We start from the raw sequence: 25016 nt of genomic DNA on the forward strand, positions 1-25016 counted from the left end.
TCTTGTGCAGGAATTGATTTTCTTTTCTCTTTTTGAGACATAGTCTCTCTATGTAATACTGCCTGGCCTGGATATCACTATGTAGCTCAGGCTGTCCTGAGTGCTGGAATTACAGTTACATACCACCACGCCCAGGTGGGAATTAGTCTGTCTTCCTTTCTTCCTTCTTTCCTTCCCTCCCTTTCTTACTTCTTCCTTCCCTTCTTCCCAGGGTCTCAGTGTGTAGCCTGAATTCAGAGACCTACCTGCTTTGTCCCTTGAGTACTAGAATTAATGGTGTGCATACCATACTTGGCAGGAATTCGTTTTTCAAATCAGTGAGATGGAAGGTATAGAATTAAGAGTACTGTTAGAGCTTTAGAGGTTTTGTGCTGTATACTAATACCTCTCTCAATTGATCCTCCTAGCACTTGAGTTAAAGGGGGCTAGGCAAGGTATAGTAGATATAGTATAGAAAATTAGGCTCTCACATAGTCCTACCTTGAAGTTGCTCAGTAGCTGAGGTTGTTCTCTGCTGCCCCCTCCTGAGTGCTGGGATTATAGTTGTATGCCCAGCTCATCGCCTACTTTTAACAAAAATTTTTTTTTTAATTTTTTAATTTTTTTTTTTTTGAGACAGTGTCTGACTATGTAACCCCTGGCTGTCTTGGAACTCACTATATGACCAGGTTGGCTTCAGACTCAGAGAGAGGCTCCTTGAGATTGGTAGCATGTGCTACCATGCCTGGCTGTTTTTGTAAATACAATTTTATTGTAGTCCTGCCACACTCATTTGTTCTGTCATTCTCTCTCTCTCTCTCTCTCTCTCTCTCTCTCTCTCTCTCTCTCTCTCTCTCTCTCTTTCTCTCTCTCTCTCTGGGATAATACTCTTATACACTGTAAAGATTTGTCACTCATATTAGTTTAGTAAAATGCTGATTGGCCAGTAGTCAGGCAGGAGGCAGGTAGGTGGGGCAACCAGACTAGGAGAATTCTGGGAAGAGGAAAGGCAGAGATGCAGTCCCCAGCCAGATGCAGAGGAAGCAAGATGAGAGTGCCTTGCTGAGAAAAGGTGCCAAGCCACATGGCTAAACATAGATAAGAATTGTGGGTTAATTTAAGTTGAAAGAGCTAGTTAATAATAATAAGCCTGAGCTAATAGGCCAAACAGTTTATAGTTAATAATAAGCCTCTCTATGTTTCTTTGGGACTGAATGGCTGTGGGACCAGGCAGGACAGAAACTTCGTGCTACACTCCGCTCCCCCTCCTTTCTTTTGGTTTTTCAAAGCAGGATTTCTCTGCGTAACAGCTCTAGCTGTCATGGAACTCACTTTGTAGACCAGACTGACCTTAGACTCATAGAGATTTGCCTGCCTGCCTCTGCCTTCCTAATGCTGGAATTTTGCCTTCATGCATGATCCTATTCTTTGTGCGTGCCTGGTGCCTGTGGAGTTCGGAAGAGGGTACAGATAGTAGTAAGCCACCATTTGGATTTTGGGAACTGAACTCCTGCATGACCAGCTCAACCATTGAGCCATCAGTCAAGTGCCCCCCTCCTTTTGTTCTTTTGAAACAAAGTCTATATTGCATTGGCTAGCCTGGATCTCAAAGAATCTTCCTGCCTCTGCCTTCTAGTTGTTGGGATTGAAGACATGTATCACTCTTAAATTTTGTTTTCTAGTTTTAAGTTTTATCTTTGTCTTATTAGGAGATTGGTCATGTCCTCTTTGACAATAATGTGTATATATGTTTACAGTTACTTACTGAGATCAGAGGGGCTGGAGAGATGGCTCAGCCGTTAAGAGCATTGCCTGCTCTTTCAAAGGTCCTGAGTTCAATTCCCAGCAACCACATGGTGGCTCACAACCATCTGTAATGAGGTCTGTTGCCCTCTTCTGGCCTTCAGGCATACATGAAGACAGAATATTGTATACATAATAAACAAATATTTTTAAAAAAGAGATCAGAGAATCTCGATAAATCAAAGGAAAAGTTTTTTTTTTTAAAAAATAGATTTATTTTATGTGTATGTATGCTCTATCTGCGTGTACGAATTTATGCCAGAAGGGAACATCAGATCTCACTATAGATGGTGTGAGCTACCAAGTGGTTGCTGGGAGTTGAACTTAGGACCAGTGCTCTAAACCGCTAAGCTGTCTACAGCTCCCAGAAAAGGCTTTCTTGATTTCCCTTCTCTTCCTGTTCTTAGTTCTTGTGTGGTGGTGAATTGTGCAGTATAGGAAGAGTCACTGTGACTATTGAGCTTAGAATATGTTCTTCTCTTCCTCTCCTCCCCTCCCTTTTTTTTTCTTTGGTTTGGTTTTGTGAGGCAGCTTTTCTCTGGTGTAGCTTTGTCCTGGAACTTGATCTATAGACAAGGCTGCCCTTGAACTCTCAGAGATCTTCCCGTCTCTGCCTCCTGAGTGCTGGGATTAAAGTTGTGCACCACCAATGCCAGGCTGTTTTTGTTTGTTTGGTTGGTTTTTGGTTTCTCTGTGTAGCCCTGGCTATCCTAGAACTCACTATGTAGACTAGGCCGGCCTCCAGTTTACGGAGATCCTGTTTGCCTCTGCCTCCCTAGTGCTGGGATTAAAGGTGTGCGCCACCATTGCCTGGTTTAACATGTACTTTTGCTGCTTAGAAAGCAGATGGTAGAGGAAAACACATTCTATTCCTGTGGTGTTCACTTTGGATGGCAAAATCCTTGTTAAATGACTCAAAATGATTAGTGGTAGATATACTTAATTATATTATTATGGGTTGAATCAGAATGGAAGTAAACCCAGATTGTTAAGTGATCTGCTAGTTTGTTAAGCAGCCAGACCTCAGCTAGATTTACACTAGATAACTGCCACCTTTATTTCCCTTGCCATTTTTGACATTTATAGGGCTATCGAGTTATAGAAGAGAAACTTCCAGTTATCAGGTCAGAAGAAGAAAAAGTCCGATTTGAAAGGCAAAAAGCCTGGTGCTGCTCAACATTGCCAGAGCCTGCAATCTGTGGGATCAGTCGAATATGGGTGTTTAGCATGATGCGGCGGAAGAAGATAGCTTCTCGCATGATTGAATGCCTAAGGTAATGTGTAACTCAAGTCATTTGCAGTAGTTTAGAGTTTTAGTTTATAGATTGATACTTAATCATAATTGTATGAGTTTTATTTGTATTAACTATAAATTTTGTATAAATATACTAGATCTGTAAATCTTTTTTGTTTAATCTGAAGAGGAAAATGTTTGATAATAGATGAAATATTAAACTTTTATTTAAAACTGTGACATTAGGCCAATATAACATAGTTCAACCTGTGTTCACTCTTAGAGATTTCCAAACAAAAACAGAGAAATATATAGAGAGACAATGTTTTGGAAAATCGACTTTTAGAGAAAATTGTCTTAATATTCTTTTTGGCCAGTGGTGGTGGCACATGTCTTTAATTCCAGCACTCGGGAGGCAGAGGCAGGCAGAACTCTGTGAATTTGAGGCCAGCGTGGTCTACAGAGCGAGTTCCAAGACAGGCTTCAAAGCTACAGAGAAACCCTGTCTAGAAAGAAAAAAAGGGGGGGGGGGGGTTGTGGGGGTGGGGGCAGTGACATGGCTCTACAGGTAAAGGTGCTGATTGAAGAAAAAAAACCTGATTTCAATCCCCCAAACCATATAAAGGTAGAAGGAGAGCGCCAACTCCACTGAGTTATATAATCTCTCTATACAAACATTGTAGCACAGGCATTCACACACACACATGCATGCACAAAAAGACATACACATGCATATGCTAATAATAAATGTTTAAAATTTTTTAAGTATTATTTTATATTCTCTTTGTCGTTTATTTTTCTATTATCCTGTGGTTGTTTATCAAAAACACAAAGAAAAGCATCAGACTTTTTTCTTCCAATAAAGTTCCTTAGATAAATGATAAAATGAAGGTTAAAATTAATCATCCATAAAAGGTTTTGGGGGCAGAATGGGTAAGCTAGATGGTAGAGTACTTGCTCACCAAGTATCAGGCCCCAGGTTCTATCAGTAGTGCTTAAAAAATTTAGGTCAGTTTATTGTTTATTTATAGACTGTGAACTGTTTCCTATGGGAATAGGTTTTGAAATAACCATTGCTGTTACAGGTGGGCCTTAGCTCCTTACTATGTGTGTGGTTAATGAACAATAGCTCTCAACTGTCCTGTTTCCAGTTCTTTTAGTGTGAAGCCTGGGAACAAGATGTTTAAACACAAATAGTCCTAAAGGAGTGAGAAGATTTATTTTCCATCCTTTAAATCTTGTAGCAAACCATGTAGGTAGCTCTTGTTCAAACCATGGAAACAGCAGTGTTGTAATAGTCGTTCCCTGTAAGAGTGCGTAGAGCCTCTGCTTCTTCACTTACTTTCCCTTCTGACGGTATAAAAATGCTGCCAGTGGGCTTGAGAATTACACCCTAAATCCATCCAGTTGCCATTCAGTGGGTTTAATATACTCAAAACATATAACTATCACCTGACCTAATTGTAGAACATTTCTACCCCCACCCTCTCCATCCCTAAACCCCACTCATGCAGTGATCCATTTTCTCGCATCTCTAGTTGCTGGCTGGAAGCTACCAGCCTACTCTGTATCAATGTACATTTCTATACTGAACAGTCCATACAAGTGGAATTCTAAGTATCATCAGTGTGGTAGCATGGATCTGTCTGCTGCTTGTGTGTATGTGTGTGTGTGTGCGCGCACACACATGGGTATGTATGTTTGTCTCTGTGTGGCAACCAGAGGACAGTCTTCGGTGTGGCTCCTCCAGTGCTGTCCTTCTTGGCTTTTGAGACAAAATCTCTCACTGGCTTGGAACCGACCCAGCAGGTGAGGCTGGACAGCCATGAGCCAGTCTCCACCATGGGCTAGAATCACAAGCCCATGTGCCATCAGGCTTTTTTAAAATGTGGGTTCTGGTCATTGAACTCAGGTCCTTGTGCTTGCCCATTACCAACTAAGCTATCTTTCCAATCCTGCTTTTTAAAACATTAAAAAATAAATTGCTTTTTTATAATTGCCAAGTAGTAGAGTAGAATTATTTGTTCTTTCATCTGTTTATATTTGGTGTGTTTCTGCTTACTGACATTCATGGATAGTATTGCTATGACCATTTATACACCAGTGTTTGTGTGGACGTGTTTAACTTTGAGAGTGTATACTTAGGTGTATAATTGGGGATTTTGTAGTACTGATGAGTTTAATGTTTTGAAGAACTGTTGAACTCTCTTCTGTAGCGTCTGCACCATTTTATAACCCAACCAGCAATATATGAGGGCTTCAAATTCTTCACTTCATCGTCTTTAGAAGAAAAACCTATTGAGAGGCTGGAAAACGTCTCAGTTGATGAAGTTCTTTTTGTGTAACCATGAGTACTTAAGTTCAAATCCCTGGACCTGTGTAAAAGCAGGATAAGGTGGCATGTATCTATAATTACAGTGTGAGGAGCTCATGGTCAGCCGGTCTAGGCAAAACAACAACGTGTTCTCAGTTCTCTCTCTGACCAGACACACATAAAGAAAAAGAAAGGAACCTATTCAAGCCTGTGTCAGCTTTTTTGTTGTTGTTTGTTTTTTGAGACAGGGTTTCTCTGTGTGACAGCTCTGGCTTTCCTGGCACTTGCTCTGTAGACCAGGCTAACTTTGAACTCAACAGATCTGTCTGCCTCCCAAGTGCTGGGGTTAAAAGCCTAACTAAGCCTTTGGTCTCCTTACTTCCCAGATGTTAGGATCATACACTACGTTTGGATGTGTCCTTTGACACACCCTTCATTTTGATGAAATCTACTGTATGCTTTTTTTTCTTTTGTCCCTTTTATTGTCATATTTTAAAATCCATTGTCTAATGCATGGCCCCAAAGATTCATGTTTATCCTTCTAGTTTAGTTTTATACTCATGCTTTGGCTCTATTGGATTTTATTATTGCATGAAAGTGATAACAACATGCAAATATACTTTTGGCATGTGGATATCTTATTCTCCCACAATTTGTTACAAGGACTGCACTCTTCTTGAATAGTTGTTGGTCTCGGCGTACTTGTAAAGGTTTCTATCTAGACATGTCTGTTCCATGTTCTGTGTGTCTATGCTTATGTCAGTATTAAATGCTACAGCTTTGTGTGGCATATTTGGAAATGGGGAATATATGAATCCTTCAGCCTTTTTCTTCTCTCTTTTTTCTTTTTTTTTCTTTCTTTCTTTCTTTCTTTCTTTCTTTCTTTCTTTCTTTCTTTCTTTCTTTTTTTTTTAATATTTTGACTCTTCAGTATCCTTTTTATTTCCTTGTGAATTTTAAGGTCAGCTTGCCATTTGCTCCAAGGAAACTAGCTATGGATCAGTTTCTACAGTAATAGCACTTTAACAGTATTGAGTTTTCTGACTTTTAAACATGGGTGTCTCTTTATTAGGTTTTTATTTAAATAATATTTTATAGTTGTTAGCTTACAGGTTTTTTGATAATTATTTTCCTAAGCATTGTGCTCATCCTAGTGTTAGAAGTTGGTTGTTTTCAAGGTTCATGTTTGGATTGCCCATTTTTCAGGTCTATAGCTAATGCAGTTCACAGTTGAATATCAATCTGAGTCTCAACCCTTCAGATCATTTACTAAATTTATTTGTTTATTTATTATGTATACAGTGTTCTGCCTGCATGTGTACCTGCAGGCCAGAAGAGGGCACCAGATCTCACTATCGATTGTTGTGAGCCACCATGTGGTTGCTGGAAATTGAACTGAGGACCTCTGGACGTGCAACCAACCAGTCCTCTTAACAGCTGAGCCATTTCTCTAACTCCCTAGATCATTTACTAAATTTTAAGCGATCTTTTGATAAATCCCTCAGAATTTCCTCTTTGTAAGATCATATCATCTGCCAAAGAAAGTGCTTTCTTTCTTTCTTACATTCTCATTGGGATGCTTATGTCTTCTCCGGTTTATGCTGGTAAGCGTTGTTGGTGGTGTTATTGAAGGGAAGAGGACAGACATACCTTTTTCCTGATCTGAGAAATAGTCTTTCACTGTGAAGTCATGTTTGATATCTTGATTGAGAAGTTCAACTCTGAGTTGTTGAGGACTTTATGACATGATGTTGGACAAACGTTTTTTTATAATTATTGCTTTTCTAAAGTCTTCCTACTTCAAATTATAATATTTAAGACCAACAGGTATTTTGCTTTTTAGAATAACATAGCATTGCTTTAGTCTTTCTTGTCTAAATGAATTTGATAGGTTGTTCAGTTTCAGTGAACAGAAAGATTAATTTTTAATCTTCTCCCCTTTCCCCCACCCTTTTTTTCCCCAATAGGAGTAACTTTATTTATGGCTCATATTTGAGTAAAGAAGAAATCGCTTTCTCAGATCCCACTCCTGATGGAAAGTTGTTTGCAACACAGTACTGTGGCACTGGTCAGTTTCTGGTCTATAATTTTATTAATGGACAGAATACCAACTAATCCAGATGTTGCCTAATGTACCAGAAGACATCTTTTGAAGAGAAAGAATTGGTTGCTGACTTTAACCAGGAACTAGGGCCATTTTTATTACAAATGAACTCAGGACTGGAAACAGCCATATGGTTGTTCCATTTTCATAAAATTGGAAACAATGCAGTAATAGCTTATTATTGTTTTGTTTTTTAAAGAAGATATTTTATTATCTTTTACAGAAATTTATGATTGTATTTTATCTATAGTTATTTAGACATGTTTACATGCAGCAGGTAATTGTTCATAGTGGACTGAAAATTAATGCAAGGACTATGGTCTCAGTGATAAGTATATTTTGAAGTTCTTAATATGGAAATATACCAGTGTAGCTTGGTACTGTATTTTTTTATATTGATCTGCTGATACCAGTTATAGGTTTAAAGATTGTATTTTCAGAGTGGAAACTAATGTTTTTTGAGTTATTATTCAAGAACAGTACAGTATTACATGCTTGAGAATTTGAAGCTACTAAACTATACTAAAAAAATTCCTCAAAAAAGGAGAGCTCCAAGTGCAATAACTTGCAGTAGAGTCTCCATTGCTTACTTCTCTGTCCCTGACGGTGGCAGTGGGAAGCTCTCATGTGGCGCCATAAATGACTAGAGTCGCAAAGAACTACAGAATAGTTGTAAACTCAATGTGGGTGGGTGTGTCTGCGCTGTTATTCCTCAGAAATACTGCACTGAGTATACGCCCTCATTACTGGACTTCATTTTGATACTTGTCTATCTTTCATAGTGCCCTCTACTTTTAAAGGGTTTATATGTTGAAAAACTGCTGTGGCCTTTTATGACCTGTATATAATGTAGAATAAAATAATAAAATACTTGATACCTTTTCTAAGTGATAAATGTATGGAGACAATGTTGTGTTGAATATTTGTGCTCTTTCAGGGATTTTCTGAGGCTTAAGACTGACATAAAATTAAAACATGGGCTTCTTAAAGATAGTTTTTACTAGTTTGTCAAGTCTTCCTGGATATTTTAATAATATGGTATTTAATTAACTTTCAAAGAAATAAAGAAACACAGCCCACCGTGTCGCTGTGGTTTCAGTTAGATTGCCTTTTAGAACTGAAATGATCATATCCCCAATGAAAACCTACTAAAATTTAGGGACTTACATTATAATTAACAGTCAGTTGTACATTTTATCCCCCTATGAGTTTGGTTTTTTTTTTAATTTCTTATTTAATTTTTTCTTTTTTTTTTGTTTTTTTTTTTTTTGAGACAGTGTTTCTATGTGGGTAGAACTCACAGAGATCCGCCTGCCTCTGCCTCCCAAGTGCTGGGATTAAAGGTGTGTGCCACCACTGCCCTGCTGTTTTATTATTTATAGAGTAGTATAAGACTGTACTCTTTCAGGCTGGAGAGATTAAGAGCACTAGTTGCTCTTTTAAAGGATCCTGGTTCAATCCCCAGCTCCTACATGCAGCTCACAACTAACTGTCTGTAACTCCAGTTCCAGGGGCCCTGACACCCTCATACAGACATACATGCAGGCAATTTTGCATTATCATTCAAATGTTCATCACAAACAATCTCTTCATTACATCATCATCATCATCATTTGAGACAGGGTCTCACTATGTAGCCCTGGCTTTAGAGATCTGCCTGCCTTTGCCTCCTGAATGCAGGGATTAAAGGCACATGCCACTACTACTTTTCCCCTCTTTTCTCTCTTTTCTTTTTTCTGTTTTGGTTTTTCGAGACAGGTCTTCTCTGTGTAGCTTTGGAACCTGTCGTGGAACTTACTCTGTAGATTAGGCTGGCCTCGAATTAAATGTGTGTGCCACCACTCCCTGGCCACCACCACTTGTTTCTGTTGCATGGGTTTTTGTGTATGTACCATGTGTATGCCAGGAACTGAAGGCAGGTCTGCTACAAGGATGGTAAGTGCTCTTGCCTGGTGAGCCGTCTCTTTAGCCCCTGGTATGACTTTTGACATTATCATTTTCCCTTGGTGTTGAGACTCTTGTAGTCATCTTTATTCTTATTTGCCTGATAAATACCTTGACTTTTTGGAAGCACAGTGAAACTTTGAACTAGTGTTAGTTCTCTGATACTGTTAACTTTATTAATACAGGTCCCATTTCCATGTGAGCCTCAATACATTACTTGGATTAGCAGGCCATGCTTGATGAAGACATAAAGGGAGGACAGGATAAATAGTGACTGTTTGCTTTAAATGTTGGCATCAGTGGAATCAAATTTTACAACTTGGACATTTCTTTAAGAATAGTAGCCTGAGCACCTACCATTTGAGTGTATCAGACCCTGTATTTAGTGTTCATTGTTTTATTTATTAGGGTTTATGGCTTTTTAAAAAAGAATTTTTGGGTGTGTGTGCATTGGTATTTTGTCTGCATGTATGTCTGTATGGGGGTGCCAGATGCTTTGGAATTGGAGTTACAGACAGTTGTGAACTGCCATGTGGGTGCTGGGAATTGAACCCCAGTTCTCTGAGAGAGTAGCTAGTGCTCTTAACTGCTGAAACCTCTCTATAGCCTGCAATAGGGTTTATAAGATAAGACTTTGAGCTAGGTGTTGGTGGCACATGTATGCCATTAATCCCAGCACTCAAGAGGCAGAGGCATGTGGATCTCTGTGAGTTCGAGGCCAGCCTGGTCTACAAGAACTAGGTCCAGGACAGGCTTGAGAGCTTCAGTGAAATCCTGTCTCCAAAACGAAAAGAAACAAACAAGCAAAAGCTAAGACTTTGGACTTGAAAAGGGACTACGGTAAGCAGCTTGTACAGAATGTTGCAGCACTGAACAGGGGAAGAACTAAAGCGCTGTCTGTTGTTCCTAACTGTGGGGAGAATACGTGCCACAGCTTTAGTAGATAAGAAGGAAAAACAGAGAAAATGGGTTGGGAGGATTTGATGGGGAAGGGCAGGTTCAGTTTGGTCAAAGTTAAAGTGGTTATAGAATTTGCAAGTGGAATTACTGCCTTTATAGTTGTCTGTGTGGCTTTGAAGTTTGATAGAGGTTTGGGCTTAAGCTGTTATTTGGAGGTTTATTATGAGATTATCCTGGTGTAGGAAAAGGGAACTAGAGATCTGCAAGGCACACCCATTATTTGAGAGAATCTGAAACAGCATAAACCAGGAGAGAGTCAGAAGAGAGTGATGGAGGCGGAGGCGGAGCGCGGCCATGGCGGGGCCCCTAACTACTAGTGGTGGAACTGTACCTTCTCACCAGGAACCCCATGCAGCCAGAACCCAGGCCTAGCGGGGCTCCCCGCAGCAGCCAGTTCCTGCCTCTAGGGTCAAAGTGCCCCGAGGGGTCAGGGGACGCGGTGATGTATGCATCCACAGAGTGCAAGGCCGAGGTGACGCCCTCCCAGGACGGCAACCGCACCTTCAGCTACACGCTAGAGGACCACACCAAGCAGGCTTTCGGCATCATGAACGAGCTCCGGTTGAGCCAGCAGCTCTGTGATGTGACGCTGCAGGTCAAATACGAAGACACCCCAGCTGCCCAGTTCATGGCTCACAAGGTGGTGCTGGCCTCCTCCAGCCCGGTCTTTAAGGCCATGTTCACCAATGGGCTTCGGGAGCAGGGCATGGAGGTGGTGTCCATAGAAGGCATCCACCCTAAGGTCATGGAGCGACTTATTGAGTTTGCCTACACGGCCTCCATCTCCGTGGGCGAGAAGTGCGTGCTGCATGTGATGAACGGGGCAGTCATGTATCAGATTGACAGCGTGGTCCGAGCCTGCAGCGACTTCCTCGTGCAGCAGCTGGACCCCAGCAACGCCATTGGCATCGCCAACTTCGCCGAGCAGATTGGCTGCACTGAACTTCACCAGCGTGCCCGGGAGTATATCTACATGCACTTCGGGGAGGGGGCATACATGTGCCACAGTTCATGTGGAGGTCAGAAGACAACTTGCAGAAGTTGATCCTCTCCTTCCATAATATGAATCCTGGGGGTTGAAGTGAAGTCCTCAAAAACTAGCCATTCAACCAAGCAAACAAACCCAGTTCCTTACTGAGCTGGTAAAGGCTCTCACTGCCAAACCTGAAGACCAATCCCAGGGACCCACATGGAAGGCGAGAAACTATCCACCAGACATGAACTGTGGCATGCTCCACACACACAATAAACCAATAAACAAATGTAATTAAAAAAAAAAAAAAGAGAGTGATGGAAACAGCCACAGACACTCTGGAAGGTCACCACTGTCTTCACTGCCTTTGAGAAGAAGGGAGTCTCCGTGATGTTAGCAACAAAGCCTCTGGGGTGTGGGAGGCAGCAGTCACAGCGCAGCCAGTGGCTGCTTGCAGACTTCAGTAGTTTATATAATTGCAGATTATACAGATTTTTGTTAGTTGTTGGTCCTTTTTGCAGATATCTAGCATATTGTAGGAAACACAGGTTTTGATGGGTATGCCTGAATTGTGTGGATGGTTTCTTGAGCAAGGATTGGAGAAAGCAGAGTATTAATCAACTTGATAATATGTGAGTGTGAACTCTGCATTTACCAAAAGCATGAACACAGTTACACACAGTTTCAGACTACTGTGATGTTTTAGTGGTTCTTGTTTGCCTGGCTTGGTTGCCCAGTTGTGTAGAAACACAGCTTCAGTTAATCTTAACACAGAGTTAAGATTGCTGAGTTGTCTGGGTGGTAGTGGCACACAGGAAGCAGAGACAAACAGATCTTTGTGAGTTCAAGGCCCGCTTAGTCTACAAAACGAGTTCCAGGACAGCCTGTTACTCAGAGAAACCCTGCCCCCCCTCAAAAAAAAAAGATCGCTGAGTCAATTTCCACCATAGTAATTCACATATGCATCCTTCCTTCTTATGGCTTCTAAGACTTTAGTAATTGGCATGTTGTTAGACTTTCCAGGCCAGTTACTTTTGAACAGGTAGTGGAAGCTTGCTTCCCTGTCTGTCAGCAGACATGAAAAGAGTTACCGCTTTGGCCTAGATGAGTAGTTTTGTTTCAAATTCTATTATTATAAATGTTCTTTATTAGAGCTGGAAGGCCTTTTTTCCCCTAAGAGTTGGTAAAAGTAGGTGGAATTTAGAAATAAATCCAAAATTAATAATAAATGTTAGTGACCCGGAACTGTTTGAGGCCACAAAAGTAAATATAGTTGCCTTCTACATAGGTCTGTCATCTATAATTATGTAGCAGTCTGCATTTTTCCAGTGGAGACTTTGGTGTATATAGCTGCTTTAGGTAAGCTGTAGGTTTCATTCAACTGTTTACTTAAGTGTTTTTTTGGATTGTGCCAAGATAGTAGAATCTCTGAGCCGTCCATAGTACAATACCAGACATTGCCAGAGTCACAGCTCATGTCTCCTTGTAACTTAGGGAAAATGGGTTTAAAGAAAACAAACTTTAGAGAATGAGGAGTGGGAGGGAATTTTAATACATTCACCAAATGAAAGAACAACAACATACTGTAGACACAACGTCATAAACAAAATGTGAGGTAGACTGACTAGTGAGTGAAATTCACCAAATTTTGGTTAAGAAAATTTTACAGTAACAAAGTAACACAGGTGCCCCCTTTTCTAAAAATCACAAGAAGCAGTTGCATAAATTACAGCCAAAACTTGACTACAGCTTTTCTAATTTTTTTTAGGTTACATTCAATATTAACCTGTGTGAACTGTCATGCATGCCAAAGTTCAGCAGGTCTGCAGGTACATTACCATGTGACTTAATCTATTTGCCCTAACTCACTGTCCTCAGGAATGGAAGAGGTCAAACACACCAAGACGTGTACTAACAAGTCATGATGGTCTGGGCTTGTGCAATTCCATCCTTAAAGAGGACCTAGCATTCACTAAAGGATTACACTGATTAAGGTAACTTTAAAATATCCAAACCTTTATTTAGGCTTTGGAGAAAAAGAGGCAGATAAATGAAAACTTATCAGTTATTGGAGTGATGGACAGTCTTTTGTTTCTATTCTGGCATTTCTCTTGGAGGAGTGGAATAGTGTTTACAGTTCATGATCACTTGAATTTCCAGAGTGCAGCTCTAACTAACACGGAGTGCCTGCATTAAAGTAACTGAGTCCAAAAAGAAAAGCCAGTAAGAACTCCTAAGAGGCCTCTACCCCTGGCACAATAGTTGTGGAATTATTTCAAGTATTTTTATTTACCCTACATAGTGTTATTGAGATATTGCACAAACAGTGGCTTTCTTGATATTACCTGCATTGGACCCTTTCAGCAAAACAGGAACAAGTTAGATGCATTCATACCTAAATTAGACTGCCCTGGAACATACCTCTTTGCTAAAATTCCGCTCTACTAAAGTTAAGAAGTAAGCATATAATAAGGCGGTTCCTTCTTGAGGGACAATTTAAAATGGGGTTAAAAGGAACTATCCATTTAAAATACATTTAAAACCTCATAAGTAGCTATATTAGAACCAAGAGAGCTGCAATCCATTCCATCTTCTCACTAGCTGTAAACTTTTATTCCTGGATAACCAAGCTTATCAGCTAACACTGCAATAAGTGCAGGCTCAGTAGACTTTCAGTAGTCTTGGGTTCTCGGACAGATTCAAGGAAAGGTGACCATCTTAACTAGAGATAAAATCAGACACGTGGCTGAGAAAACTCTGAAAAGGTACCATGAAGTAGAGCAATTTACATGTAAACTTCAATAGATTAGTGTGGAATATTTTCTCAAAATGTTTCTGATTAAAATATTGGATGAGGAATCCATAGAAACTTATACCCCTATTGTTGATATTAGTCATACACTACCCACTAGTTTTAATGAGTTCAAAAGGCGCTTTGCGTAGTCTTCCTTACTCCTCAGGAAAAATGTCATTGATAAAATTAAGGAAAACGTGTCTGGTTCTGTTTCCCATTTCCACCCATTTTTGTGTGTAAGACAGCTGTTACTGGTTAAGTCTTTTAAAGGATGCTTAGCCTGAGTCACAGCACTCAACTAGTTCAAATCCACAATAAATCCCAGCCTGTTGTGTGGGTTTCCAGGTGCCAACTCCTTCCTTTCAACTGAATCACAGTGACAGAGCATAACTGCAGAACGCTAATCTGTCCACATAGCTATTTGTACAAATCACTGTTTACATTCTCATAGACACGGTGTGCTTCAAGACTGGAATGGGCAAGACAAAGGACTCAAGCTCAGAGAACCCTCATGAATGCACCTAGTGCCTGCATGTACTGATTCTTTGTTCCCTTTAAATAGTAAACTTTTAACTCCTGTGGAAATTTTGCCAAAGGTTTCGATATATATAAGATTATAAATCTTAAACTAACACTGCACAGAGAAAGACAAAGCTATTTCTTTTTAAATACAAATATCTTCTACATTCTATCATTTCAGACCCCTGAGTAATACTGTACCAAGGTACAGAGCTGAAGAGAAACTGAGGGTTCAGGCCTCAAGTGTTAATCTTCAATTAATTCCACACCAGTGGTGTGAGTCTCATGTAACACATTCAAGCTGGCTAATGCTGACGGTCGGTCCCCTGCCCCCAACATAATGTAGTAGGAAAAACAATGCATACTCCATGTTTGTTCTCTATCCTCAGGCTCCCACAGCACAGCACATCCTGACCTGAATCTGGGTCCTGTCAGCGGAACTAAAGAAGACCTTGGTCACATTTGGGGAGCTCTTTGGAGAAGAGATAAATATGTTGCACTTTGCTCCACAGTGATTGTACGTTAAAGGAAATAAAATCCCCAGTAATTGTTGTCCCACTCCATCTAGGGATCAGTTTGTTGTTTTGGTCTCTTCAAAAACTCATACATGCCGTCCAGTAAGAAAGTAGAGAGGCTTATCATCACTGCTGTTGGCAGTTTGAAACTCATCCCGGAGGCGAAACTGCCACTCATCCTCCAACTCTAAGCGAACAATTGTCTGCCGTAAGGAGCTTCTGTCTTGGCAGATGACGCACAAGGTAGCACCTTCAGGAGGAACAGATGTTAAATCGATAAGAATGTTAACCACATTTGAGAACCAACATACAGGTAGATTTTTTAAAAAATATTTATTTATTATGTATACAATATTCTGTCTGTATGCCTGAAGGCCAGAAGAGGGCGCCAGACCTCTTTACAGATGGTTGTGAGCCACCATGTGGTTGCTGGGAATTGAACTCAGGATCTTTGGAAGAGCAGGCAATGCTCTTAATCACTGAGCCACCTCTCCAGCCCCACAGGTAGATATTTTATTCTTAGTTGTTTTGCGAAAGTGTCGAGGAGCTTAAAGTGATGCCAGAAGGAGCTTTCCTTCAGCCTCAGCCTCTCTTGTAGTAACTGACAAGATCATTGTTTTCTGAGTCTGTAGAGCAGGCATTCTCAACCTGAGCACTTTGTTGTGTGTGCTGGGTCCCAGTCTGTGCCGTGGAGTGTTTACCATACTCCCAGCTTACTATCTGCTGAGACACACAGTGACAGCCAACAGCCTCTTCAGGCACATACCCTTCCTCTACCTGAGAACCACTGCTACACACACACTCAGAGCTCGTGCCCACTTTCATGGTGCATATAGTATACTGAGTGTCTTCTATCACTGACCTCAGGTCATCTTGTAAGGATGATTTGTGGTCCTGGATTTGTAGATATTCTTAAGTAAGGTGAACCTATTAGGACAACTTTAGTGTCTGTGCCAGCCTCACAACTAAGAGTATGTCTGGGGGGGGGGTACAATTATGCAATTTTTCTGCTGTTGATTTCTGACCCAGTCAAATGACTTTAGAGTGTATATATTGCTTACAAACATGTATAGGTAGAATCAAGCTAGCTTCTGTCCAGATTAGATACCAGAAACATGTATTTCTAAAATAAATAATTGTAAAGGTCTGTTTAAGAAGTCACGGATAAAGATAACTCAGTGGTTAAGAGCCTTCCTGCTGCTTGCAGAGAACCCAGGTTCAGTCCCCAGCACCCGGTCAGATGGTGCCCTCCCTTAAGTTCCAGGGCGTTGGATACCTTCTGGCTTCTGCAGGCACTTGAACACATAAACATACATAAAAAAATATTTTTTCATTACAGATCTTACCCCAATATTATCAGTAGCCCTGGTTTAGAATCAAAGTATTCAAATTTTGGCCAAAGCTTTGCTTGCTTGTGTGCCATTCAACTCTTGATTTTTTTTTCTTCTAGTGACAATAGCATTCACATTCAAGACACTGAATTTGACTTACCTTTTAGAAACTTGAATTTCTTGAGAAGATCGGCACCTACAAAAGAGTCACAGAGGTACAAGAGGAGTCCACTGAAAAACACCCCTTCACAGTTGACATTGCTGGAATGGGGTCTGGAGCTGACATAGCATATGGCTACCTGAAAGAAATAAACAAACAAACAAAACCAAAGACATTTCACAAGCAATAGAGGACTGTCCTTTTGCTGAGGAACACTGTAGTCAGTGCCTTCCTCTTCAGTCAGGATGTAAGGTGAGAGCCACACTTCCTCAATATAAGTTGTTGATTAGTTACACTTTGTACTTACTTAGTAGTAAAGTTTCAGTAGTTGTGTGTGTGTGGTTTTTCGAGACAGGGTTTCTCTGTAGCTTGGGAGCCTGTCTGTCCTGGAACTAGTTCTTGTAGACCAGGCTGGCCACAAACTCACAGAGATCCGCCTGCCTCTGCCTCCCAAGTCCTGGGATTAAAGGCATGCGCCACCACGGCATGCGCCACCATGTTATATTAGATTAATCATTCTTCTGACAAAATTGTGTGTGTGTGTGTGTAAATTTTTAAAAAGCCCTACATTCTGGGGCTAGAGAGTTAAGAGCACTGGCTGCTCTTCCAAAGGCCCCTGGTTTGACCCCTAGCATCCACATGGCAGCACACAGTCATCTGTGACTTCAGTCTCAAGGGATCCTACATCCTCTCCTGGCCTCCATAGGCACCAGACATGTATTTATGCACATGGAGATAAAATGTCCATATGCTCATATACATAAATAGTAAAACAAAACAATACCACATTCCGTAAAAAAAATGCATAGGAAAGAGTAAATATATTTCATTCTTATTTCACTCTGAAATAAGCTTAAAACAGCATTTCTAGGTCCATGATAGGCGATAACCACAAGCATTACAGGAAAGCAGAAAGATAGAAGAGAGAACAATGGGGTAGCTACACTTGAATTCAAACACTGGTTCCTTCAGTTAGAAGTCATATGGCATTGTACAGTTCCTCATCTACATAGGTAAGAAAACCTGTTAGATAGAAGTATTTTTGATTGTTAATTTAGTCTATTCAGTATTAAGCAAATATTAGCTGCTATTAGTATTGAGATTGTGCTGACACATGGTTGGGTCTTTGTGTTTTAAGGCAGAATCTCACTCTGTATCCCAGGCTAGCTTCTGGAATGCTGGGTGTACAGACATGTGCCTCCATGCTCAGCTACCATATGATTTTAAAGTTTCTATTTATAAAGTTAATGGTGTAACCCACTGCAAGGATTATTAACAGAAGTTAAGTTTAGTTTCCAAAATTGAATGCACTAGGACTTGAAAGAGTTTGTGTATGGAGTCAGTTCTCTGCACTATCTGGGTTCAGGGTTGAGTTGGCAGCATTGGCAGCAGCTGCCTTTACCCACTGAGACACACCATCCTGCCAACTAGGCTGTCAGGACTGGCAGCAGCTGCCTTTACCTACTGAGACACACTATCCTGTCAACTAGGCTGGTTTTTGTTTTAAAAAATTCATTATAAGGATATATTACATTATTGAAGTTAATAAAATGGACTTAAGATAATGTGAAGGAAAAGCTTGGCAGACACAGGGAGATGCAAATGGCAACTAACAAATTAGACGGAAACTGTGAGGGGCTTGAGAGGGGCTTGAAGAGGAGAGATGGCAGCTGTAAAGGTGCTGAGCTTGTACTTATTCATCAGGAAAGACACTGTGTGCCTTTCAAGAAGAGACTCTTGAAAAAAATCCACATAATGACAGCACAGTCTTATCATTGTTTAAATGAGCAAGTGGCTGCTTCTGTCCACACCGCCAGGGCAGGCTCTTCAGAGCACTGGCTAATTCTGTTCTTGTGGGGCCCCTTGAATCATACTGTCATTGGCTCTTCTAGAACCATCTATGTTTTCAATGGAACTAAAATGGGGAAGAAATGGATGTGGCACCCAGGACTAGCCAGTCCCGCCTTTACCTCCTGTCCAATGTTAAGGTAGCAGTCAATGGCCAATACAGGACTCTTGAAGTTATGGATGGCTTTGGGGAAGAGTTTATATGAGGCATGTTGAAGGAACTTCTCCAGAAGGAACTGTGCAGGGGCTGCCAGTAGCGTGTGTTCACTGTCGGGAGCACAGACGTACTGAAGGGGCAAGATGGGAGCTAAGCTCTCTGAAACCTGAAATCAGATGGTCATGGGAAATGTGCCTGTCAGTGAATGAAATGTCTAAGATTACAATGGATTGCATCCCAATAACTTCCATATACAGCACCCCCAAAGGAACCTGAAATTACACTTAGCATTTAACTCTCGTGAATGTTTGCACATACATAAATACATTATAATTTCTAAATTAGGCACACAATATCTAAGTGTGGTCTCTTGAGAGCCAAGGCATAGATTGTCAGACCATGGTTAATGATGGTGGTAAATTCCAGATAAAGGACTGTTAGGGGCTGGAGAGGGGGCTCAGTGGTTAAGCTGTTCTTGCAGAAGACCAAGGTTTGGTTCCCAGCAACCACATGGAGGCTCAAAACCACTGTAGCTCTAGATCCAGGGGATCCAACACCCTCTTCTGGCCTCTGCAGGCACCAGATACACACACAGGGCACATACATACATGTAGGCAGGCAGTAAGTTCATACACACAAATAAAAAATTAACTTTCAAAAACTAGCAACTAAAGAGGAATTGCTGTGCAGTGGCCTGATGTGCTCTATGTCTCATTTTGTTCTGCATTCCCCCTTCTCCCACTTGAAGAATAGTCCAATGTTATTTAAGTTAAAGCAAGAATTTTTGGAATGTTACTGTATTTAATAAATATGTTGTTGGGCCCAAAGGGAAGTCTTTAGAGTGCTGCTCGTGTGTCTGGGCTGACTCGTGTCCTACAAAAGGCAGGAGTTCCTCAGCTGCAGTGATCAGCTAGCAGCAAGCCCCACCCCCACCCCCCACGGGAATGGAGTAAAGAATTCTCTTTATAAGCTTTGAGCTGTAATATTTTCTTAAGAACACGCACACGCACTCACACACAGGACCAGATGAGTATTTGTATCAGTATTTTTCTCCTGGGTTACATAAAGGTTGTTTTGAAAAGCTTTGCAGTCGGGCCCACACTTTAAGCTCCGAACTCGGGAAGCAGAGGCAGGTGGAAAACAAACAAACCATAGAGCTTTGGAATCTTTAAGGCTTAACTCTGGGACTTCCCTGCACAGCTGACACTGAGGACTCCGACTACTTCCCTTTCTGAAGCAGCAAAAAAGCACTTATGTGCCAGTACTTTAATGACAGAGCCATTTCTAAGAGAGCATTTGTGCTTGTTTTCAACAGTAGGATCAAGCTGCATAGAACTTACCATGATCTTTGGTTTAATGATAAAGTCCCTTTGCCCTCCAACCTGAACATGCTTCTTCATGAGACTGAAGTTATTAAAGCGGCAGATGAGCAGGCCACTGCTGTTTGTTCTCAGGTTAAAGTCAACATCTTCACAGAAATACCTAAATCAAAACCACATCTCAACTATGATAACTATACAGAAAAATGCATGGCAGACATTAGGGGAGGGCCTGAAACATCACCTTGTCCCCGAAGAGCTGGCCCACACTCTACTCATCTGGGATTATAAGTTTTAAAGGAAGGAGGGCTTGCTTCTTTTAGGCCACAGGGTTTAGGTTGTTCCTGTGGTCAGGAGAGCCAGAGGTCTTGTGGTTTACAGTTCTGTTCACATGCAGGATGAAGCACGGAAGCAGTGGGTATTCTAATAGCTACAGGTTGGGGGTGAATATTAAGACTTCATAGTTTCTGCTGGGCAGTGATGGCACTTGGGAGGCAGAGGCAGGCAGATCTCTGTGAGTTTGAGGCCAAACTGGTCAACAAGAGCTAGTTCCAGGACAGGCTCCAAAATCACAGAGAAACCCTGTCTTGACAACCCCCCCCCCAAAAAAGACTATGGTTTCTGATATCATTCCTTGACCATTTCAGATTCCTTAGGAACGTGGGTATGATCAATTCAAGAGGCTTTACTGCTGCCTTCTGTGGGTCTTACAGCACTGGAGAGAGTGGTTTCCTCCTTAGTTCTGAGGATGAATATGGGGTTAATATTGGACATTCATAGGTCCACATGGATCAGTATTGATTCAACAGTTTATTGAGTAATCAGGTGGCTAACATTCTAGTATCAAGTCTAGGTCATGCTAGGTGACAGACGCCTGTGATCCCAGCCCTCAGGAGGGTCACAAGTGTGAGGCCAGCCTGTGTCACATAATGAGTTCTGGGCCAGGGGAGTTAGCTGAAAGGGGCTTGGCGATTCAAGGCAGAAGAGGCTGAAGTGGACATCCATTGGCAGATGCCACGGTGGCCTGCATCCATGAGGACTGACCTACCTGTTGAAGTCGTACTGCACATTTTGAGTTAGGTCTATATTGAGGAGAATGAAATCATGCACATGACATCTTGAGAATGGAGCCTTTAGGCTCTGAGATGTCAGCTTGCTATTCCATTTCTGTATGCCCAGAATTGCGTAGTGGACAATTTTTGGTGTGGCTTCAATATGCTGCAAGACACTCTTCAAGGACACATTTTTGCTGGAGATTCCTGCTTCTGTGGGCTGGCTGTAAAATATAAAGTTAGTTTATAGAAAATGTTAATAAATGTTACTGAAGAACCAATGCTACTATATATTAGGAATGCTGTAAAGGATGTAGTAAGATTATTTATATTAAGAAAGTCAACTCCAGTCACACTGTCATGACTCAGTAGTGTATGTTATCAAGGCAAAAAAAAGGAGGAAGAGAAAGGAATTCAACTCATATTTCTATTTTTTTTTTTTTTTTTTTTTTTTTTGGTTTTTCAAGACAAGGTTTCTCTGTGGTTTTGGAGCCTGTCCTGGAACTAGCTCTTGTAGACCAGGCTGGTCTCAAACTCACAAAGATCCGCCTGCCTCTGCCTCCCAAGTGCTGGGATTAAAGGCGTGCGCCACCACCGCCCAGCTCAGCTCATATTCAACATGAATAATGAACATGAGTTAACAAAGACATGACAGAGGTTAGGTGTACAGAAATGGCCAGTTCTGATCATTACATGTAATAACTATATGAACATTTCATTGATTTCAAATCCACAGAAGTAATGGTAGGAAATCAGCATTTCATTGGGGGCACTGTTTGGGGCAATTTCACAATTGTTTCAGTAGTCAGCATTCCCCGAGCACTGTGAAGGACTGTTAGGACTCCAGGAGAAGACGGGATTTCAGCTGTATTTACAGTTGTGAGCTCGAGACAGAGGCCACATGACTTTCTCTCCACTGCAGTAGTCAGGCTGGCGATAGAAGTGAATCACAGCACTGGAACAGGTTTGTTTTTTCACATAGTCTTACTATGTAGCTGGCCTAGAACTTGCTATGTAGACCAGGCTGGTGTCAGACTCAAAGCGGTTATCCTGCCATTGACTCCTAAGTGTGTAACACTATACCTTGGCCTGAACAGATTTTTGCAGCTAATGAATACCAAAATGTGGAAATGGCCCAGGAACTTAGTGACACACTGTCTTTAGAAGAACCACCAGTGACCTACTAAGTGCTCTTATAATCCGCCATGCTCAGGAGAACTGTCTCTTCTTTACTTCCAAATACAACTACAGCTGAAAATGCTTTGTCTGGGTCTTTGTGTCACCCCCCCCCCACATACATACATACTACTTCCTGGAAGTGTCACTCCCCTCCGCACCCCACCACAACTGCCTGGAAGTGTCTGTCACCCCCCCCCCACACACACAAGTTCCTGGAGTGTCACCCCCCACACACACACACAAGTTCCTGGAGTGTCACCACCTTGGCTCCTCAGCGCTGTGAATATTCCACAGGACACAGGAGTCATCCATCACAACGATGAAAGGCCAGACACACTGCCGTTTGACTCCCAGCTCCTCCAGGCGATTCCTTTCCAGTTCTAGATTGTGGTAAGACAGCTCCTTGATGAGGAACCTAGCAGCACCTGAAAAGCAGACAACCACAGCTTGACATCCTTCACCCAGACCAGTCACATGACCTCCAATGGTATCCAGGGATGGGGCATGCTAGAGAGAAACTGAGAGGACCCTAGTTTGGTTCCTAGCACCCACGTCAGGCAGCACTAGCAGGAATCTAATGCTTTATAATGTGTTAAAAATCTCCAAAAGAGTCACTGGAAATGTATTTTAAAATACAGATTCCTGGAGCCCATTACTAGAGATTCACTTAAGTCTAGTGAACGGCCAGAAACAAATCAATTCCATTTCCCTGATATGACAAAGGACACGGCATACAGCAAATGATATTAGTGACTAGGGCCTTGCTCTTAGAGACAACCACTTGCACATCCATCAGAGAGGAAGACAGAGCCTTGATGAATGAAGAGTTTAACAGCACCTATGGCGATTCTGGAAACAGGCACCCATCCTAGATCTGAACTGTGGAAAAGATAGAACAGTAGATGTGTGGTACAGAGCAAGAGAATAGGCCAGAGACAGGCTCATTCAGTCAATTCTATTGAGCTTTGGCTTCCTCCCCTCTAAAAGAAGTGATGGTGGAGTTATATGTGGTCAGCATGTGACATACGCTCTGTGGAATGTTAGTGGTAAGTTAGAGGAATTAGCTAAACTTTGTTTTATTATTATTACTATTCGTTTTTCAAGACAGGGTTTTTCTGTGTGGCTTTGGAGCCTATCCTGGAGCTTGCTCTGTAGACCAGGCTGGCCTCAAACAGATATCTGTTGCCTCCCCAAGTGCTGGGATTAAAGGTGTGCGCTACCACCCCACTAGCTAAATTTTATAAGTGGGCCACCCTAAAATGAAACAAAATGTAGATTATAACAAAAAGGGCAAGTCAGTGTACGGAAGAACCCCAAACAGGGTTAGCTCAAGGTAATACTAGGACTTAGGAACATCTCCCCTCGAGAGTCTGTATTTGCTTTCTCAGCACCCTATGGACACAGGGCCAATGGGCAGCAAAATGGCAGCCAGTGAAGAAAGAGCAGAGGGTTTTCAGCTGTGGTCAGGAACAAGAAAACGATGTTCCCCAACAATATAGATACATGGAAAAAATACACAGGAAACTATTAGAACTGTAAGAGAATTCAGCAATTTAAAAGAACAGTCTCAGGAATTTAGTTCTCGTATAGCATGGGAAGGTAGAATACTTAGGAATATACTTAATCAAGGAGGCAAAAGATAGTACAGTGAGAAACAAAATATTGAAGAAAATAAAAGGATATGCCAATAAATGGCAAGATGCCCAATGTTCATAGTTATAAAACATGATGAAGTAACTAATCAGTAGTGACAAGAATGCAGAGGGATGGGCTCTCTTGTGAGCTGGTGGGGCAGCTATTGTAGAAAATGTGCACAGTCCTACCTAAAGCAAACTGAACCTGGAAGTGCGTGTGAGCCAGCAAGTCCGCTGGTGGGCGTATATCCAGAAGAGAGATGACCATTATACTGAAGAGACACTTGCAGCCCCATGTCTATTCACAACATCTTCAGTAATGAGGTCAACCTAGATTCCCATAGATAAACAATATAAATAAAGGCACGTGCTACTACCGCCTGGCTACATGTAGTTTGTTTTTTTTTTTTTTTAATGGACTGTGGCAAAGAATCTCAGGCTAAGGATGTCATCAAGTATTTCAAATGCAAGAAATGAACCAAAAATTGGCTTGTTAAAAAAAAAAGCTGGGTGTTGTGGTGCACACTTTTAATCCCAGCACTCAATAGGCAGAGGGTAGGTGGATGCCTGAGTTCAAGGACAGCCTGGTCTACAGTAATTGAGAAGGAACCCTGACACTTGTACACTTGTAGCAACATGGATGAAACTGAAGGTTGTTACATAGATGAATCAGCCAGAGACAGAAGAGCTCAGTGGAAAAGCTTGGGAAGGGCAGAGAGGAAGAAGAGCGGAAAGCCCAGCAAAGAGCCCCAACCAGGAGGTGTTAATTCTAGTTTTCTATAGCCTAGTTGATGAGCTTCGTTAAAACAACACTATACATATCAAAATGACTGGAAGAATACAAAACTCCAAATACATGAGAGTGATTCCTATTTAGAGAAAGTATGTACACTCTGATTTGATTATATGTTACATACATTATCATAATCCATACAAGTATGCATATATGTCTGAAGTTTTCAAAAGGTGCAGGTTTTATACTTCTTCCTTTCAAAACCTAAAGCCATGTGTTAGTGACATAAAAACAGAGCTGTAGAGAGTCAAGAAATAAACCCTCTCATAAACGACAAGGGTGACAATTCCATTCTTGGGGAAACATCTGGATACCACACGAAAAGCTAAAGTTTCACCCTTACCATACAATAATTAATTAAAATACTTCCATAACCTAAATGCCTTCAGTTCCTTGACAGGACT

The 25016-nt window shown here is 41.4% G+C and overlaps 2 protein-coding genes across 26 annotated transcripts in view; one reads left to right on the forward strand and one right to left on the reverse strand.

Annotated features, from left to right (window-relative positions):
- Positions 1 to 13306, forward strand: part of Esco1 (establishment of sister chromatid cohesion N-acetyltransferase 1) — a 75377-nt gene extending 62071 nt beyond the window's left edge. For 20 of the 21 annotated variants that reach the window (XR_012910333.1, XM_075969322.1, XM_075969311.1 and 17 more), the window contains 2 exons: positions 2869 to 3056; positions 7298 to 8329. Coding sequence is in view for 20 of the 21 variants with exons in the window: in XM_075969322.1 (XP_075825437.1) it covers positions 2869 to 3056; positions 7298 to 7445 (336 nt within the window). In the remaining variant the exon portion in view is untranslated. Of the gene's footprint in view, positions 1 to 2868; positions 3057 to 7297; positions 8330 to 13189 lie in introns of those variants that run through there. The other variant, XM_075969330.1, reaches the window with a different exon arrangement.
- A 77-nt stretch (positions 13307 to 13383) lies between these two features.
- Positions 13384 to 25016, reverse strand: part of Greb1l (GREB1 like retinoic acid receptor coactivator) — a 254743-nt gene continuing 243110 nt past the window's right edge. For 3 of the 5 annotated variants that reach the window (XM_075969306.1, XM_075969304.1, XM_075969305.1), the window contains 6 exons: positions 22448 to 22610; positions 21003 to 21230; positions 19976 to 20117; positions 18601 to 18801; positions 16631 to 16769; positions 13384 to 15389 (listed from right to left, as the gene is read on the reverse strand). In XM_075969306.1, coding sequence (XP_075825421.1) covers positions 15226 to 15389; positions 16631 to 16769; positions 18601 to 18801; positions 19976 to 20117; positions 21003 to 21230; positions 22448 to 22610 — 1037 coding nt within the window. In that variant the 3' untranslated portion in view covers positions 13384 to 15225. The remainder of the gene's footprint in view (positions 15390 to 16630; positions 16770 to 18600; positions 18802 to 19975; positions 20118 to 21002; positions 21231 to 22447; positions 22611 to 25016) is intronic. The other 2 variants (XM_075969307.1, XM_075969308.1) reach the window with 1 other exon arrangement.

This window comes from Microtus pennsylvanicus, chromosome 4 (genome assembly GCF_037038515.1).
Source record: "Microtus pennsylvanicus isolate mMicPen1 chromosome 4, mMicPen1.hap1, whole genome shotgun sequence".
NCBI lineage: Eukaryota > Metazoa > Chordata > Mammalia > Rodentia > Cricetidae > Microtus > Microtus pennsylvanicus.